General features: G+C 43.7%; 1 protein-coding gene across 2 annotated transcripts in view; it reads left to right on the top strand.

Annotated features, from left to right (window-relative positions):
* Nucleotides 1-18,621, top strand: part of ASTN1 (astrotactin 1) — a 293,056-nt gene that overhangs the window by 211,619 nt on the left and 62,816 nt on the right. For both annotated transcript variants that reach the window (XM_031435723.2, XM_031435722.2), the window contains exons 13-16: nucleotides 1,012-1,206; nucleotides 2,590-2,717; nucleotides 8,921-9,025; nucleotides 11,363-11,551. In XM_031435723.2, the coding sequence (XP_031291583.2) occupies nucleotides 1,012-1,206; nucleotides 2,590-2,717; nucleotides 8,921-9,025; nucleotides 11,363-11,551 (617 nt within the window). The remainder of the gene's footprint in view (nucleotides 1-1,011; nucleotides 1,207-2,589; nucleotides 2,718-8,920; nucleotides 9,026-11,362; nucleotides 11,552-18,621) is intronic.

The following is an 18,621-nucleotide window of genomic DNA, read 5'->3' as shown; positions in this document are numbered from 1 at the left end:
CTCAGGGAGTAATCAACTGATTCAAGGTCATGCAGTAAAGGGCAGAGTTATTGCCATGATAATATTGCTTCTCACCACTTAAAACTATGATTATGTGTTCCTCTATCTAGAACAGAGGTATTTATCTTATTGCCACAATTACTGTAGATAGCAATAAATGATATGTTTTAATGCCATGAATATCTATAAATTCTAAATTTGGTATGTTTTGAAGGAGAGACCCAAATTAAATCAATATGCTTTTAAAATGACAGCTTTATCAAAGTAGTTTTTACTTGAACGAACAAATTGTGTTCTTCTCAATATAACTACAAATAAAGTTCAATTAATGACTTATGGGTCATTGCCCCATATTTACCAACATCAGTAACTGTACATGCTTAATGGGGAGGACACCAAGGAGGTGTTCACACAACATGCCCTGGCGTCTGTTTAGTTCAGGAAGGCTACGCTGAATGAAGGGGGAGTTAATATATTAATTGTGTCTGCATACATGCAAACAGAACACAGCTGCAAGATGATCAATCTTTTAAATTTCTTAGTTGACTTGTCACAGGACCAGATTAAAAGGTTATTAATTTCTTAAGCACAATTCTTTTTGCTGCCTAATTACTCTCCAGACAAATGCAGGGTCTGGTCACGTGGATAGTTCCGGAGAAAGAGTCTAGAATACCTTGGATTTAAATGTCTTAACTCATTTATAAGCTTATCTCCAGTGATTCTTACTCTGACATCTCTGGGAAATCAGACACTTATTAGAGGAGACAGCACTCCAAAGCTCTGAAAACACTTATCTGCAAAGGAAAGGTGAGATGTTCTGTGCGCTCATCTAATGCAAGGAGACTTGGTTCATAGACTTAAGAAACTGAATTATAAAAGGGGCAGAACCAAACTGGGATATTCATAATCGTTGGCCATCCAACAGGCATTTCTTTCCAATCTGCTACGTTGGGTTGACTGAGCAGCTCATTGATGGAATAACTTCTTACCTTGAGTTTTCCGCCATATTAGGTGCATCGAGGATTACAAGCTTGGTGTGGATGGACGCTCTTGCCAACTCATCACGGAGACCTGCCCTGAGGGAGGTGACTGTGGGGAAAGCAGAGAGCTTCCCATGAACCAGACTCTCTTTGGGGAGATGTTCTTTGGTTACAACAACCATTCTAAGGAAGTGGCTGCTGGACAGGTGCTGAAAGGAACATTCAGGTGAACCCCATGTCCGTAGAACTGGTTATTCAGGGCTGTTGATGGATGTCTTCCCTGACGAGCCTCAAAGTCAGCATAAAGTCTTGTATCTTGGGTCCAGGTAAATGTGATCCTAAAAAGATAGGTTATTTTCTCTCCCGTGGTCTTTTCCAGGTCTACACTCCTCCTTCCAGAAAGAATCCAAGAACCATGCTTCCTCTGGGTGAACAGTAAATGGTTAAATAAATGTTTACCTTGCCCAGACAGGGACTGCAAGATTTTCCATGGAAGCCATCACAGAATGCTCACATTCTATTGTCCCTCTGGGTGGAGGTTTCAGCATGTGAGTCAATCTAGAATAGTTGTCCTCGAGTGTGGTCCCAGGATCCCTGAGATCCTTGCAGGGGATGCTTAAGATCCTGCCTTTTCCACCTACAGAGAGGCTGGGTTTTCTTCATATACTTCAACTCAAACACGATATTGTAATAAGTTGAATGCAGAGATGAGAACTCAGCTGTCTTCTCCTAAGTCAGGCATTTAAAAATTTGCAAAAAGCTTTACAATAATGCCACTTGTCTCATCATGTTTCAAAACATGTTAATATTTGATAGGTTGATTGTTGTCACCTAAAATGAATCAATAAATATTTTTTTAAATTTTTATTTCAATTTCTAATATCATATATGTTGATCGATACAATCTACAAAAGCAAAAGCTACTTGAGGTCTTCAATTATTTTTAAGAGTATAAAGGGGTCCTGAGAAGGAAATGTTTGAAACCACTGACCTAGAATATTCCCAGGAGAGCCTTCATTTGCTCCTGTCCCTAATCTATCTTAGGCTGCTTGAATACATCTTCCTCAGAACTCATGCATTTCAGGAGGTGATGGTGATGGTGATTACGATGGTGATGATAAGGATGTTGAAAGGGTTACAATACGGACCAGCAGTTGCTAGGAAGCTGGGTCTGGATGCTTATGAGCACATCAATAGCAAATTTCCAAGCTAGTTTTTGAAATCAGTTGTGTTTTCGGTCACAGACAGTAGGCTTTACTAAAATTTCCCCTGGGACTTTGTCAATGGCAAGCGTTAAGGTGTCATAACTAACACTGTGGTGGCTGCGTGTACCCAGACCTTGTGGGAAGGGGATCAGGGAGTAAGGACTGGGGTGGGAGGGAGGGAAGAATCTTCTCTATCTTCTAAATACCTTTTCAGCTAGTTTATTTCCATCTCCCCCCACCCTCGCCCTATTTCTCACACTCATGTCTTACTCCAGGCGTGTACACTGAGTGGGGTTCAGGGTGAGAGGAACTTTTTGATCCATTGTGGGTTGAGATACAGATCGTCCACCAAGGAGTGGGTTCACCTGAACACTCAGAGATGAAAGTCTGCCTCTGTTTTCCAGGCAAAACAATTTTGCGCGAGGTTTAGACCAGCAACTGCCAGATGGTCTTGTGGTGGCCACTGTCCCCTTGGAGAATCAGTGCCTGGAGGAAATCTCAGAGCCCACCCCGGACCCTGACTTCCTGACTGGTGAGTGTGCCACACACCCTCCTTAACTGGCAAAACAGATGGCTCTCTATGATTTTACAAACTCAAGACTCTCGACTTTGCTTATTTTGATTTCAAAGCCAGTGATTTCCTTGACACGTGATCAAAGCTCAGTCCTAAAACGGAACACTAGTAGGATTATTTGTCAGTAGAACTGCCAAGATGATTATATAATTATCTGCAAAATGGTCATGATAATACCTTTCCCTGCTAGTCTCATTGGGGTATTTTGAAAACAAATAAGGTGACAGATATATAAGAGTTCAGAATTCTCGGTGGATTAGAGGAAATGACCGGTCCCCAGGAGAGGCAGAAAGATAATGGATTGCTTGTAACCTAAACATCTGTCACTGGGACTGCTGGGCTCCCCGGAGATCCTTACGGAGCAGTGTGAGGGAATACAGAATGAAAGGGCTCTGTTGCCAGACGGCCCTGGGTTTGACTCCCAGCTCTGCCACTTTCTAGCTGTGTGACATTAGACAACACAGTCCCTTGGGGTCTCATGGCCCTTATCGTAAGATGGGGATCATGACACCTGGCCCTCCGTGTTGTTTTGAGCCCAGTGGCTTTCTTCTCCTGGGCTCATCGTTAGCATCAAAGGTATGGGTTGACTGGAAGAGGCAGGAGCATCAGGGGATGCTTCTCCTTTCTGTGTCTCTGAAGACCACCTCCCCCCAAGTTAGCACCTCTTGGACCAAAGAGGACACTTCAAAGGGATCCAGGGACCCATAAGAGGCAACCAACTGGGAACTCAGCATCTTGTGCTAGAAAGCTGGACATGAGCTCAGTTCCACTGTTGGCTTTGTTCATTTCTCCATCACTCTCCTCCCTTCCTCATTCTGTGTCTTCCTTATTCTATACCTTTCTCTCCCTTTTCCTTCCCTTTTCTGAGGAATGGATGGAATGAGGGTAAGCCCTTTCTAGATATCAAGTTATGTTCAAAACTTTAGTTTAGACCTAAACGGAATTAGAAGTAGGTCTACCTGAGATAGTATAGCATAGCGATTACTAACTTAGGCTCTGGACATTGGGCTCAACTCTTCACTGGCTGTGTGATCTTGGACAAGTTACTTACCTTCTCTGTGCCTCAGTTGTCTTACCTGTAACAAATGCATATTATAATACTGTCTTTCTTATAGGATTAGTATGAAGAATAATAAATTAATATTTGTAAAGTTTTTAGAACAGCTCCTGATACATAGTGAGACGTATGTTTGCTAAATAAATAAGTATACCGAGGAAGAAGGAAAACAGGAACATTCAAACTACCAAACAGTGTTTTCCCTATGGGAGAAGGAAAGGGAGCGAGAGAGAAAACAATTAGATATATTCTGAACCAGAAATCAATCTCATTGAAATAAGCTGCCCTCTAAAAGATCACGCAGATACACACACACACACACACACACACACAAAACTAAAAAAATTAAAACGCATTTCTGGGCGTGTCCTTAAAGCCTCCATCTTTAGTGTTTGGGAATACAGTTTTTTTGTTTCCATGTCATTTGCTGAGAAACGCTTGCTGGCTGTGTGTAAAATGTCTGGTAAAGAAGATGTGAGAGGGCGGACACGTGCAGGGCAGGCTGCGTGCCACCAACAGACTCCCAGGCTTCCGTTTAAAGGGTCACTGGGGCATGTCTCTCACACACTAGACCTTAGATGGAGGTGAGGAGTTGCCCTGCAGCTGCCACAAAGTTGTCCTGTGTCCACCAAGTTGTCCTGGACGCGACCTGAGCTTTTGGGGGAGAATTAAGTGGATAGATCTAAAAAACATCAGAAGAGTGTGTGTCTGAATCTCCGTCTTTGGAAATAAGGGAGAGATCCAAACTTGGTTCTCACTCGCAAGGGAAACGCCTTTCTCCCCTGTGCCCCTGGACCCCGCCTGATTTGCCACATTGGAGGCAAGAGGAGTAGAAGGGGGTCCAGGTGGGACACCTCCATGTCTCATGGCCTTGAGACACTGACATGAGAACTTTTCTTCGCCCTCTGCTTTTCTGCCCGGCCTTTCTTTTTAACCTGTTTTGATTAAGAGGTGGTACCAGTTAGTCCAAGAGCAGGTGTTTCCTTTGATGTAAGAAGGAATCAGTCTTGTTTCTTCAAAGCCCAGGGTGATGTGAAGAATCAGTTAAAGAGATGGTTGACCACATTTCTTCCATATTTATTTTCTAGTTCTGGTAACATTTTGATTATGTCTTTCCTGAGAGTCATACAGAGAATGTCATATCATGTCACACTACATGCTATTACAAATCATAATCCCCATAAACCTACAAGCTTTAAAGAATTTAGAGCTAAAGTGATCTTTGGAATCTTCTGCATCAGCATTTTCAAGCTTTTTTTTTTTTTTTCTCATGAAAAACCAGCGTTCTTCTCATAAATAGGTTCTGTCTTCAAATACTTTTGGAAAGACTGTAGTCTCCACCTTTCAGCAATTTGCAACACCTTAGAAGAGATTCCAAGAAGCCCCGCAGTAAAGGAAACCCTTTCACTTTCTTCAGCCCCGCAATTCCCAGCTCTCTTTAATGAGAGAATCCTTTTACCTACAACAGCTGTTTTCATCTTTCAGAATCACTGGGTTTGAAGAATGTACTGGAAAATTACTGATGTATGTGTTTTATCTTGCTGATTGCCACCCTCCTCATCAAGACAGTTAAGAACTCTCAGCTTCGCCAGCCTTTTTGGTGTTATAAGTGGTGTGGAGATAAATGAAGACCAGCAGGATGAAAACAGGTGAAGGCTATTTCTGCACAGCTCGCTATAGCCAGGGAGGCAGCCACCATCACTCCCATGTTGGCAGAGACTGAGAGGCAGGCAGAGAAGTAGGAAAGCTTTAGAGTGGAGGTGAGGGAGGGCTTCAGATGTGCCCTGATTGGAGGCTGTGGGCATGTAGGTGGTCCGACTAACCAGGAACGTAAATGTCTATGTAAATGTTTAGGGGTATATGTAGTTGCCTTCTCTGGTTAGACCTAACTTGGAAGCAAGAACACAAATTCGGGAAGCTGTTCATTATTAATCAGGTCCTGGTTATTTTGGTCTGATTTTTACAGGGGTTAGTGTTTGGCCTCCTGAGCTAGGAGAGATGGTGTTCTGACTTAGAGATAGTGGACTAGCGTCTTGGGCTGGCTGCTGTAGGTGAGTGGGTGGTTCCCTGGGCTGGTTGCTGCAGACTGTGGGCCAGAGGTTTCTTTTTATAAATGGTCTGGTCATCGTCCATTTGCATGTTCAGTCTCTGAGTTGAGAAAAAGAAGAGAGTCAGAAGCAGACCAAGGAGGCAGAGGAGGCTGGTGGCCATATTCATGGGCCTCTTGGGTGCCGTAATCACTCAATCTATGTGAAGACTTGGAGCTCTGAGCTCTTTGGGACTTCTTCAAGTTCACACAAAGGAAGCGGGCCCTTGACTTTAGAACTTTGGGGACAGTACATCCCCTTAACATTTCAATAAAATAACAAGAGAAAACAAACTTCCGTCCTTCCTCCCTCCCTCCCTTCTTTCCTTCATTCTTCTGTTTTCTGTCTTCCTTTCCTTCCTTGTCTGCCTCCTTACTTTCCTTCTTTGCTTCCTCTTTCCTTCTTTTTTCTTTCTTTCTCTTTCTTTCTTTTTTGTTTTTGCTTTCTTCCTTTCTTTCCCATAGTTCATTTTTCATGCATAGGGGAAAAAAAATGTTCTTCCTTGAGAAAACATAGTCAGATTTTGCTTGAAAAAATCATTCACAAATATGTTCCAAAGAATAATAAAATAAAATTTAAAAATTAGAGCTGACTGCATGTCAAGGGCATAAAGAAAAAGAATCCTATGACTCAGCAAGAAAATATATACTTTAAAATACCCCTTTCTTTTTAACCAATGGAAATATTATCTGTAAGTGGGCACAAAGCAACATTTCCCGGACACTGACAGTTATGCAGCTGTTTCCCTGATGATGGTGCAGCCTAAATGCATTCAGTACAACTGTTGTGTAGCAGTTAAGTAATGGAGTTTGGTTGTTTGGCTCATCCTGAGTGAATGTGGGACACTGTCATCCCTTCCCCCCTACAACATCCGTGCTTCTTTTATCTATTTATTTTTTTTCCCGTCTGTTGACCTGAACTAAAGCCTGGGAGTCTATAACAAAAGCATCAATCAACAAATGTCAAGTTCCCACAATTAGGGGTGATGAGAGAGAGATCAGGAGGAGGATGACAACATGATGGAAACCCTCCGTGTGTGTGATGCTGTCTTTTCTCAGTGTGCTTTCATACCCATAACTTTATTTTTTTTTCAATGGAAGTACTGAGGATTGAACCCAGGACCTCGTGCGTGCCAAGCACTCACTGTACCACTGAGTTCTACCTTCCCTTCTATTCCCATAACTTTATTGTGTCCTGACAACCTACCTGTAAAGTAGGCAGGATGAATGCTATTATCCCCACTTTCCAGGGACGAAAACAGAAAGAAATGAGTCACGCCCCAAGTCACACAGCTGGTTGGAAGTGCAGAATTGAAAAGACGCAAGAGGCCATGTCACTGAGCCTCTCGCATTACAGATGCCACGACCAGGCACCACAAGCTCCCCCAGCCCCCCTTGGCAGCTCAGGCGCCTTTATCTACCGTGCCGGCTATTTTTCTATTAATAGAGCTTCCAAAATAACAAGCAGATGAGCTGGCATCACTAGAGAATGCCAGCTACATAGAACAGTTCTACAGAGCACGCACATTATAACGCTGATGAAACGTACCTTGGAAGTATGTGACCGGAGTCTTAATCTTGTAAAGTTAGAATTTCCTTTATACGCTCTTATAATTAACATAAAGGCTAAAAGCCAGAGTGTGTGGGAGTATGAGTGCCGTCACAAAGCTTAACGCCCTGAAGGAAGAACATTTGAAAGGAAACAGGCTGAAAACCTGAGTTTCAAGTAACTTGTCTTTGATTTCCTGAGATTTAGGCAATTGATTCAGTAAGCACCTCTCCTGACCTTTTTTGCTTTTTTTCTTACCAATAATTATTCCCATATGATTCACACAGAAATGGAAATTTGGCAATTACTCAGCTAATTTGATCGGAGTTGACAAGCGGCTAATTAACCCCGCCTACTCATCATCCAGTTTAGGTATGAAATTCGTTGTCTTAGCCTGAAGCAAGCATGGGTCAAAATGGCAGGATAATTCTCTATGTATATATTATTGCCATTATATGTACACACACACACAATCTATCTAAATTCATCATATACATGGCCATTATATTTGCGTACATACATAATATATATGCATACACATATGCATATATCAGGCATAGAATTGAAGCTAAAATAGATTTTCTAAACTTAGCAAGGTGTTTTTTGATGTCCTGTGGCCTAATTATTTTTGTTTCTGTAACAGTTTATATTTGTAGTAATGGCTACAATTCAGATGCTACTCTTTCTCCAAGGTGTTCAAGCAAGAACAGCTCACTATAACATCACTAAGAAGCTACAAGTGTGTCTTTATTGAGAGTGACTGTGGATAAGTACCTTGGCTTCTCAGACTCTCAGTTTTCCCATCTGTAAAAGAGGGACCACATACAGTGCCTGTGACAACATCTGTCACATAGATGACACCCAATATAGGGCCATCCCTGCCCCTTACTTAGCCACACGGACACTGTCCCTCCTGGTAAAGGAGAAGCATGCCTTATCAGCTTCAGAGTAATTAAAATTTAAACACTGAATACAAATCAGTTAAATGGACACAGAAATCAATGTTGTCAGGTATGTGAGCTGAGTCAGTTACTGCAGCTATTAAAGAGAGTAAAACCCCATGTGTTGCAGTGAGCCTAGCATTTCATATGAGTTTATGAAGAGCGTATGATAGAAAGGTTAAGAACTCTGGCCTGGTCTCAGACACATCTGGAACTCCATCCTGGCTCTAACTGGGGACCCGGGGCCCTGATTTAAACACCCCCTCTGAGCTTCAGTTTCCTCATTTATAAAATGTAAACAGTAACCCCTGTCTCAACAGTATCACATGACTATATACAAAGTGCTTAGACAAATGCCTGGCACAGGGGAGAGGTTTAATAAATGATAACTCTTGTTACTATGATTCCAGAACTTTTCTCCATCAAAGAATGCTTTCTCATGTTCTCACAATTACACCCCTTAACCCAGGAGCCTTGGGACTTGGGAATCAGTCGCACACACTGAGCCCGCATCTCCTCTGTCCCTAGGGATGGTGAACTTCAGCGAGGTGTCCGGATACCCCGTGCTGCAGCACTGGAAGGTCCGCTCTGTGATGTACCACATCAAACTCAGCCAAGTGGCCGTCTCTCAGGGTGAGCACAGCTGCAAGCCGCCCCTCCCACCTGCTCCTGGGCTGTGGAATTCCCTTCCAGAGGCACAAGCCTTTTACCCTTGTGGAACATGCCATCCAAAATGAAGCCACTCCATGAGATCTATAACCTGTTCACTCGGATTCACCCTTCCAGGCAAACAGAATAGGACTGCTTTCTTAGTATAGATTGAATTGCAGGTTTTATCCCAGTGGATAGAAGAGATAGAAAGGGTAAGGGGGTACCACTGAAGATAAACACCTACTTTATCATTTTTCCTGGGGTCACCCAAGGTGTGGAGAGGATATGCAAAAACAGACGTTTTTATAAATTGACAGAATAACCCTTTCCAAATGCAAAGAGTATAACTTAGAGGTTCTATATGATGAAAAAAATAAGGGAAAGAGAGCAAGAAGGAGGAAGGAGGAGTAAAAATTAAAAAACAGCTGTGGTTCCTAAACAGCAAGTGAGATAGATAGATAGATAGATAGATAGATAGATAGATAGATAGATAGATACATAGATAGACAGACAGACAGACAGACAGATAGATGGATGATTGATTGATGTAGATTTTTCTGCATCTGTAGATCTACATATATCTTTATCTGTATCTGTGTCTAGTAAGGCAAGGAGCAGTGAATTCTAAACTTACTTAGGATAAATTGTTCCAAAACAGAATGGCTAGGCACCTTGTGTAAGTATTCTTCAAATCTTAGTGGTAAATGCCTTGAATCAAGTTTTTCCTAGCATTTGAGAGATTCCAATGTGGAATTTGCAAAAAAAAAAAGAGAGAATTTCTACAAGTAGCCTTAACATGAGGTTTACATCCCTATTCCACCTCCTCCCCATGGACTAGAAGGACACTGCTCCACTCCTTCCTACGAGGCTACCTAAAGAATGTACTGGACCTGAAGTTCATGCTCCAGAGTCTGGCTTCACCGTGTTGCATGAACGGGTAACCAGAGCCAGGTGATCCTGTTGGCACGGGAGGGCGGGACAAGGAGAGGGGTCTCAGGGTCAGCATCAAGGAAGCAGAGTCTTAGGGCCAACAGGAGAGAGAGAGAGAGAGTAGGGGACAGGTAGAGAGTTATGAAGAGAAGTGAGACATACTCACAAAAGGTGAAGCTTCCTGCATAGAGAGAGAAAATGCATTAAGGATACAGAGCATTTCCAGAAGGGACTCAGAACTTTTCGTTTTTTTTTTTTTAAATCACGAAACAGTTCTTAGCAAGAAGAGATTGGGGTTTAGATATTACTGAGGTACACTCTTCTAGTACAGAAAATACCTGGGAAGAAATAAGCTACTCTTCCTTCTCGAAAAACACGGTGGTTGGAGACCCTGCCTTGTTCACACACTGAGTTTGCACCCAGCACAGGTACTGTGTGTATCGGGGTTCACAGTCAGGGCTCTCTGTTGCCACGTGCTTTTCAAAGCCCCACATGGCATCATGGGTGATATGCATGTTAGCCCCTGGGGTCTCATGCCTGGACCCGGCTCTGCCTTGTCCTTATGGGACACAGGTGTGTCTAAAGGAAGGCTGTACAAAGTTGGCCAGGTACAGAAGGTACTGGATTTGGAAAATTGGCCAGTGGCTGTCTTTCCAACAAATATAATTCTCTTAAACAGGGAAAGCGAATCCAAGGAGATTCTCCTAGGGAGGAGGCTGAGGGGGCAAACAGGCTCTCCATTTGCCGTTTCCCAGACTTCGTGCTTTTGATTTTCTTAAATAAATATAAGCAGTGTATTAGCGACTTTTCTTACCCTTCTTCTTCCATTAACTTTCCATTACCAACTTCTCTGTTGGAAGGCAATATTTCACAAACCTTTTTGGTCACTATCCCCAGTTAGAATACATGTTACGCCGTGACCTTGTGCATACACACTCCCACACACTCACCACAGAAGTTTCATGAAGCGGTACTTCATCTTACGATGGGAACTGTTCTCTGCTGGTATTTGTGTTTCTATTTTAGACCATGCTCTTCTTTTTCTTTTTAATGCTTTTATTTGAGCTCACTAAATTGATTTAATGTCATGACTTGTGATTTGAAAAAAAAAAAAACATTGACTTAAGTACGGGGGTAGTGGAGATTTGACAATGTTCTGCTTAACGTGCATGAAGTTAGCAATTAACCAACTGGCTTGAAGAGCTGTTCTTTTAGGAACTGAAATGTCTGACTTAGCTAGCTGGAGATGCTCCCCTGACAGCTGCAGCCAGCTCTCCAGCATCACTCTAGGCCACATGGCACTTGCACCTTGGAGGCCGAGTGGCCCGGGAATCCAGACACCCCCATCGTGAGTCCTCATCCTTACTCTTGGGTGATGTTTCTCCATAGCCCTAAGCAATGCTCTGCACTCCCTGGATGGCGCTACATCTCGTGGTGATTTTGTAGCCTTGTTGGACCAGTTTGGCAACCATTACATCCAGGAAGCTGTCTATGGCTTTGAGGAATCCTGCTCCATCTGGTACCCAAACAAGCAGGTCCAGCGGAGACTCTGGCTGGAATATGAAGACATCAGCAAAGGTGAGTGACATCGGCAAGTTGTACTCCCCATGCAAGTCCTGGCTGCCTAGGTGCGGCCATAGGACCAAACCACGGGCGTCTGTAGGTAAAGGACTAATTCAGGTGTTGCCTCAATGGTCTTGAGCATTCTTCAGGTTGCCAAGGTTTGGTTGCTAAAACCAAATCTCAAAATGGGGGTATCTGGGGGAACTTGGACACAGGAGGGACTCCCCGAAAGGTTTTTACCAGCCACCATGCATTCTGCTACCATAGCAAGGGCCAAGTATTAGACTGAGCTTATGGAGTAGGGGAGAATGGGACAGTGTTGACGTCTCCCCCACCACTTCCTGCCTCCAGCAACCCCATCCTACATGGGCCGGCAACCCCTTCCAGTAGTTACGTAGTAAACCCCTGCTCATTCTGTCCTGCCCTTTGTCCAGGTCCATTTTTTCTGCTGACTCGTGCTGTGAGGAAGTCTCCTTTGCCCCAGGGGTTTCTATAGTCATGGATAACAGCCTCACGAATAAATCTCTGTCCGCTACTTGATGGCAAGTTAGTATTCAGTCCAAGTTAAGTACAAGAAATTGGAATTTTTCAAACCTTTTGAATTCACCTTCTGATATGGGAGGAGTCCTGGCTGGTAAATTAGTATGCTGGTCAACCAGGACTGGTTTACCATTGCCATTCATGGAATTTCTTCTTCTCAGCTTGTCCTCATGGCATTCTGATGAGGCCAAGTTATGGATGTGTGAGTTGCTAAAGGGCAAGTGATGAAATTAGCACAATGAAAACTCAAGAAGTAGGTCATCGTAAGATTTAATGACCAAGGGTCCCTCGAGACCAGGGACCCTCTGCTGTCATCAGCGCTGCCGTGAGGGGAGACGTGCTCTCATGGCTGAGATGCTCTCGGTTCTCTGAGCTCCGTACGGATTTCTGTTTCGCCTCTCTTCTGGCTGGGCACTTTCTTCCAAAAGAAGCAAGAAGCTTTGCCTGGGCTGTAGGCATCCCCCCAACACACACACACACATACACACACACACACACACACGCCCTGATTCCTTTAAGCTCAAAGACACAACCACAACAAGGCTCCTTGTATCCCTTCAAACTTCAGCGTCTTAAAATTGTCCTGATTCCAATTTGCCAAGAAAGGAGTATAATGTAACCACATTTAGATAAGAGGAGTTCCAGCTGGCAAAGCTTTCTGACTTCAAAGTTCCCATGCCAGAGCCCAGTGATTGAACCAAACGGCTAAACGGTCCTCTATTTCTGTTTGCCAGTAGTCCAAGGATTGCCAGGCTCTGGGACTGCTGGGAGGTGAGAGTCTGACCTTCCTCAGAACTCCTGGTTCTGCCTGCATCTATCCTGAGCATCGTAGTATCCTTAAGGTTCAATACTAAGTCCAGGAGGGAAGTCTGTCCGTGGACTTGGCACTGTGCCCCAGCCGCCTTGATCTTGGGCCATTCTTGCCACACAGGAGCTGGTTTAGTCCTACTGTTGACTTGAGTTCTTATAAATATGATGTATCCCAGCCCTTGCTTTTTATTGACATTAAAAGATACTCAAAGATTGCAGTATGTCTATTTTGCTCTCTCACAATTGTCCACGTATACCCACCCCGGGACCGACTCCAGAGTCTTACTTTTATGTCACAAAGTTTCTCTCTCTTATTGTCAGATTGGATTCTTACCCTTAAATATTTTTCTCCTCCCTAGGCACTAATTTCTTTTTATTCCAAAAGCATGAAGCGTGCTACCGATCAAGAATTGTAAGTGCAGAAGACAAAGGAAGATTTTTCTTCTGCGTTTCTGCACTCTTGAGAGGATTGCTCCAGAAAGGAATTTATACACTAGTGGTGACAAGTGTTCTGAGAGGGATGTACCTACCATGACATAAAAGTGACACCTTTTTGGACTTGAGTCCTTTGATGATAGGTTCTTGCCTGCACTAACTTTAAAAACCTTCCAGTGAAAAGAGATTTTCTGTTCTTTGCTTTTATACCTATGATCAGATACCTAAAATTGCTTGCAGATTGAATAGGAAAGGAAGTTTATCAGGGGTGAAATGAAATGGAAAGATCACAGGACTGAAGGGTTGGGACTCCAGAATCAGCCAGATGGCTTTTGTTTAGTCAATTAACTATCAGCACCTCCCCATGAAGCCCTCTATGGTCCCTTCCAGCTCTGCTAGTTTATGGATCCTGAGAGTCCTTCTTTAGGTGAGAAGCTTTCTCAGGTCAGGCATTTGAGGAAAGAGTCTCCTCTTTTTTCTACAGATCACTACACAGCTTCTCAAGGGTGGGATCCCTGCCTTATTCAACTTTGAATTCCCGGGGTCTAGCCCAGAGCCGGGCACATGATGATCCTCCTACAAGGGTTTGTGGCTGTTGCTGCCATTGTCAGTGATGCCGGTGGTGGTGGCGGCGGCCGTGGGAATGGTGGGGAAAGCCCTTCTGATGTGGTGGCTTCCCACGCGGGTTTTATCACAGGCGTGTAAACTGCATCCGTTGTACCTGACTGATGAAAACCCAGAGATGGATGTTCTTGACCAGATCTCCAGATCTTCACTCAACAGGCACTTATTTGTCGTCTTACAAGGCTATGGTTTGGTCCTACCAATAATTAGGAACACCCATCTTCAGATAAGCCTGACTGAAGCTTATGAATAATATCCTGCCATTTCTCATTGTCCAAGATTTGCCTATCTTTTTTTTTTTTTTTTTTTTTTTTTGCAACAGCCCAAATAAAGACTACCTGAATTGAAGTTTCCCAACTGTGCTCTCTCCACTTCTAAACTTACTTACCTTGGTCCCTTCACTTCTAAACTTACTTTCATCTTTTCTCATCATCCTTTGCCCTCATGCCTCCGAAAATGCCGTCAGGCTAATTTCTCCACCTGCACACGTGCTCCATCCCTCTCTGCCTCCTCTTGGTCCTCACTCATTCATTATTCTCCTCCTTTTTAATCTCTATAACCTCTCTAGCCACAATTATCCTTTCCCTGACCTTCCAAAAATAATATTTTTATAATATGCAACTCTTTTACTTCTGTTCCCTTTCAGCATCTCCCCATCAAATTCCTTGAGCAAGTAGTTTACACATTTTTTTCTCTACTTTCTTAGCTTCTTTTCACTCTTCAAATGATCATATTCAACCCCTTCGCTCTGTAGAAATCACTCTGTAGAAGGAAAGCAAGGACTTCATAAGCGGTTTCACTTTCCTCTTCTGTGGCCATTTTATGTGTCTCAGCTGAAGAATTTGTCCATTTGGACCAGGTCTGCCTTCTTGCAAATTCTCTCCCTTGGCATCCTCGATGCTGTTCTGTCCAAATTCTCTTCATAAATCTCTGGCCTTTATTTCTCATTCTTTTTTTGCCCTTACTCCTCTAGGGAAATCATTTACATTTTGTTATTTTCCAGGATTTCATCTTTAATGCCATCTCTTCTTCAACCGTTGCTGGATGAGTCTCTTCTGTTTCTACTTCAACCTGCATCTCAAATCCTTCCCTCTTCCCTGGAATTCAGAAATTCACCTGCCTTTGAGTGTTGGTCATTTCTACCTGTATATTCCACAAGCACCTCCATGACAGACACCTCTCCTCTCTATATTCATCAGTAGATGCGTGAACCACACTGATGGGCCAAAACAGAAAGAGAGGAGTCCTTCCCGATGCTCTCCTCCATCCTGCATGCTCAGCCGCCCACAAAGTTCTGTTCTTTTCACCACCTAAACATTTCTTCAGCAGGTGGTGTCCCCTGTGCATTTCGCACGAGTTCACAGTCCCAGCTCTCAGAGGAAGTGGGAAGTACTGAAATCGCATCCTCGTGTGTCTCGTCTTCTGCAGTTTCCTGCCGCTCTGGTCCGTTCTACACTTCGCCGTCTGTTACCTTTTTAAAATGCCCCTTTATGGCGTGACTGTTCAGCCTGAAGCCCTTCACTAACTTCCTTCTCAGCAGGAATATGGCTTCCCTCCCTGCATTAGTGTCCAGTGGCTGCAGTAATAAATTACCATAAACTTGGTGGCTTAAAACAACGTAAATTTATTTCCTGACAGTTCTGGGGCCAAAGGTCCAAAATCAGTTTTCATGGGCTCAGCTCGAGGTATCAGTGGGGCTGGTTCTTTCTGGAGGAAGGGAAGCTGTAGGGAAGAACTACCCTCCCTCTTTTATTTTTTTTCCCCCTTCCAGCTTCCAGAGGCTGCCTGTATTCCTTGGCTTGTGGCCCCTTCCTCCACCTTCAAAGTGCATCACCCTGACCTCTGAGGCACGTGGTCATCTCTCTGCCTCCTCCTGCCTCTTCTCATCAGGACCCTTTTGATCACATTGAATCCAACCAGATAATCCAGGTTAATCTCCCCACTTCAAGAACCTTAATTTAAGTGTATCTGCAGTTTTTGCCAATCACAGGTGACACTCATAGGTTCTAGAAGTTAGGGCCGGACATCTCTAGGAGCAGATATTCAGCCTAGCACACCCACTGCCCTCCCGGGCTGCCGCCTCACTGACCCTTCCCTACGTCGAGCATTCCTCCGCTCTGATGACACAAGGCTGCTGGCTATCAATCCAGAACTCTGGCATTTGATTCCAGACAGCTTAAGGCCTCAGAGACCCGCTTCCTGCCGCAGTCTGAGGCCATAGATACGCACTCTAAAATCTCCACGACTCTAAAATCTCACTCGGCAAGTTCCCCTTGGGCTCCTCACTTGCCCTCCTCTTGCAGCTCTCTGTTTTTCTCTTTTCCTTGGTGTCTGTCTGGTTGCCTAGTTTCTGGGTGGATCTCCCCCTCTTCTGCATCAGCAGATTGGTCTTCCTGGCTATGATTTCTGTTTCTTGCTTGCATTTTTAAATTGCCCGCTTCAGCTCTATAATTTGCCATCTACAATGAAATGACACCCTGACCCAGAGTCAGGCCTCGACTCTGGGTCCAGGATCAAAGTTCCCTCTCATCTGGAAGAGGGCATTGAGCCTTTCCACACTTCTGAGCCTGTCGAACCCTGTCCTCTGTCTACCTCCATACTACTGTTTCCTCCTTCCTATTCTTCAAGAGCCAGCTCAAAAGTCCCCGCTTCCACCAAGCCCTCCTTGATGCTCTAGCTGGAGCTCGCTGCTGCCTGTTTGATGCTCGGTGCCTCCTTGTGTGCGTCACCTGGCAGCACTCTTCACCTTTCCTGAATCACCCTTTTCCTCTGGGACTGACTCTCAAGATGACAGACCTGACAGCACGTACCATATCTCCTTTCTTTCTGTAATTTAAAAAGTTTATTTATTTAAAAAATTCAAAAAGTATAAAAGAGAATAAAGTGAAAAGTAAATCTTCCTCCCACTCTTGGTTCCCAGTTTCACTCCCCAGAGGCAGCCAGGCAACCATTACTACCAGGTTGCTCTCTCTCCATCCAGGGAAGTTTTATTCCTAGCCTTTTCAAGCGAGCAAAGCAAATTGCGGGAAAGTAGGTATATTAAGGTCTGGTTTGTTTTGAAAATGTTACATATAAATATATGCACATACACGTCTATATAAATATATATAATTTTTAACTTCTTACTTTATATATATGTGTGTATACATAATATTACAGAAACATGTATATAATCTCAACTTGAAGTAGCTTTTTATATATATATGTATGTATGTATGCATGTGTGTGTATATATATATGTGTATATATTGTATATATATATGTGTGTGTGTATATATATATACAAATGTTTTGTTTGCTCCAAGATTAGGGGTATGGGGTAGGGAATTTTTTTTTGGTACTAAAAATGTCTGTGTTGCTTTTCCCACAATAAGCATGTGCCACTTTTACAATGAAATCTTTTTTTTTTTTTTAACACATTTGAGAAAAATATTCTGAAAAGTTTCTGCCATCTTGAGTGAAGACTTATTATAAAGTTTTTTGAAAAAAAACAAAACACATGATAGTATCTACAAAGAGCTGAACTTTGGTTGGAAATCTGGGAGGAGGGGCTAAACAAGGACCATTTCTTACTAATCTTGGAGTCCTCACCCTGGACACAGTGCCCGGAGTATAATGAGCATCTACTGTTTGTTGAAGGGATATCCTTTATTTTGTTCTTACTTCAGAAGAAACCAGTGAAAAAGAAAAAGAGCTATAGATCTGTAGATTACAGAGAAGTGAGCTCCCTCCCCCCAAATTGAGCCTTCTTCAAATGAGAACCTCTGAGGGCTTAATTTTAATCCTCCATCTGACACAAGGACCACAATATATTTCCTTCCTTCCTTCCTTCCTTCCACCCTCCCTCCTTCCGTCCCTCCCTCTCTCTCTCTTTCTCTCTTTCTCTTTCTCGCCTTCCTTTCTTCCTTCCTTCCATGCAGGAGCGGGTTTCCTCCAGTCTTTCTTCCTTCTCTTTTCCAGTACCACTCTCACTGCTACGTTAGACCTGATCTTTGCCATAGCTTTTTCTTGCCATTGCTTTTGAGGCGTATCAGTGGGGTTATCTGGAGGTGACAACTGGCAATAAGCAAGCTGTTTCTTTCTGCTGCGCCTTCTAGTCCATAATACACTGGGGTTTGGGCTGAGGGGGTGTTCGGTTTTTGTTTGTTTGTTTCCAGCCAGTTGCTTCTTTTCTAGGGGGAAAGCTAAGAATAGCTTCCTCCTCTTCCAAGACACAAACTGAAAGTCTTTCCTGTAAAGGGACCCTCTAGCTCTGGGAAGTCTTAAGTTAGATTAGAGTCAAAAATGTAAACCACCTGCGTGGCATTGTATTCCTACCACACAGGGCTCCATGTTTTCCACCTTCATCAATTTGTCTTTGGGTGGATGGAGCCCAGGACAGACGGTCCATCTCCCCAGGAGAGCGAACGGATTTCTGCCGTGGCTGAACCAAAAGCGCTAGCCGGACCAGCCGTCAGCCTCTGCGCCTGGTCTGTGAGTGCTGCGCCACAGAGGCCCAGGCTTTGTGTTTGATGCTGGTCTAGTTCATAGGCTGACTTGCATATTTGTGGTACGTGACACAAAAAGCTGTGCAGTTAAAGGCACAGCACAGAAACCCAGTGAAGAGTAATGTAGGTTTGCATAACACTTCATACTTTACAACCCTGGGGTTACGAACCAGCTGCGAAGGCCCTTCT

Source organism: Camelus dromedarius, chromosome 23, assembly GCF_036321535.1.
Source record: "Camelus dromedarius isolate mCamDro1 chromosome 23, mCamDro1.pat, whole genome shotgun sequence".
Classification (NCBI taxonomy): Eukaryota; Metazoa; Chordata; class Mammalia; order Artiodactyla; family Camelidae; genus Camelus; species Camelus dromedarius.
The sequence above is the reverse complement of the archived record's forward strand: the minus strand, read 5'-3'. Positions and strand labels throughout refer to the sequence as shown.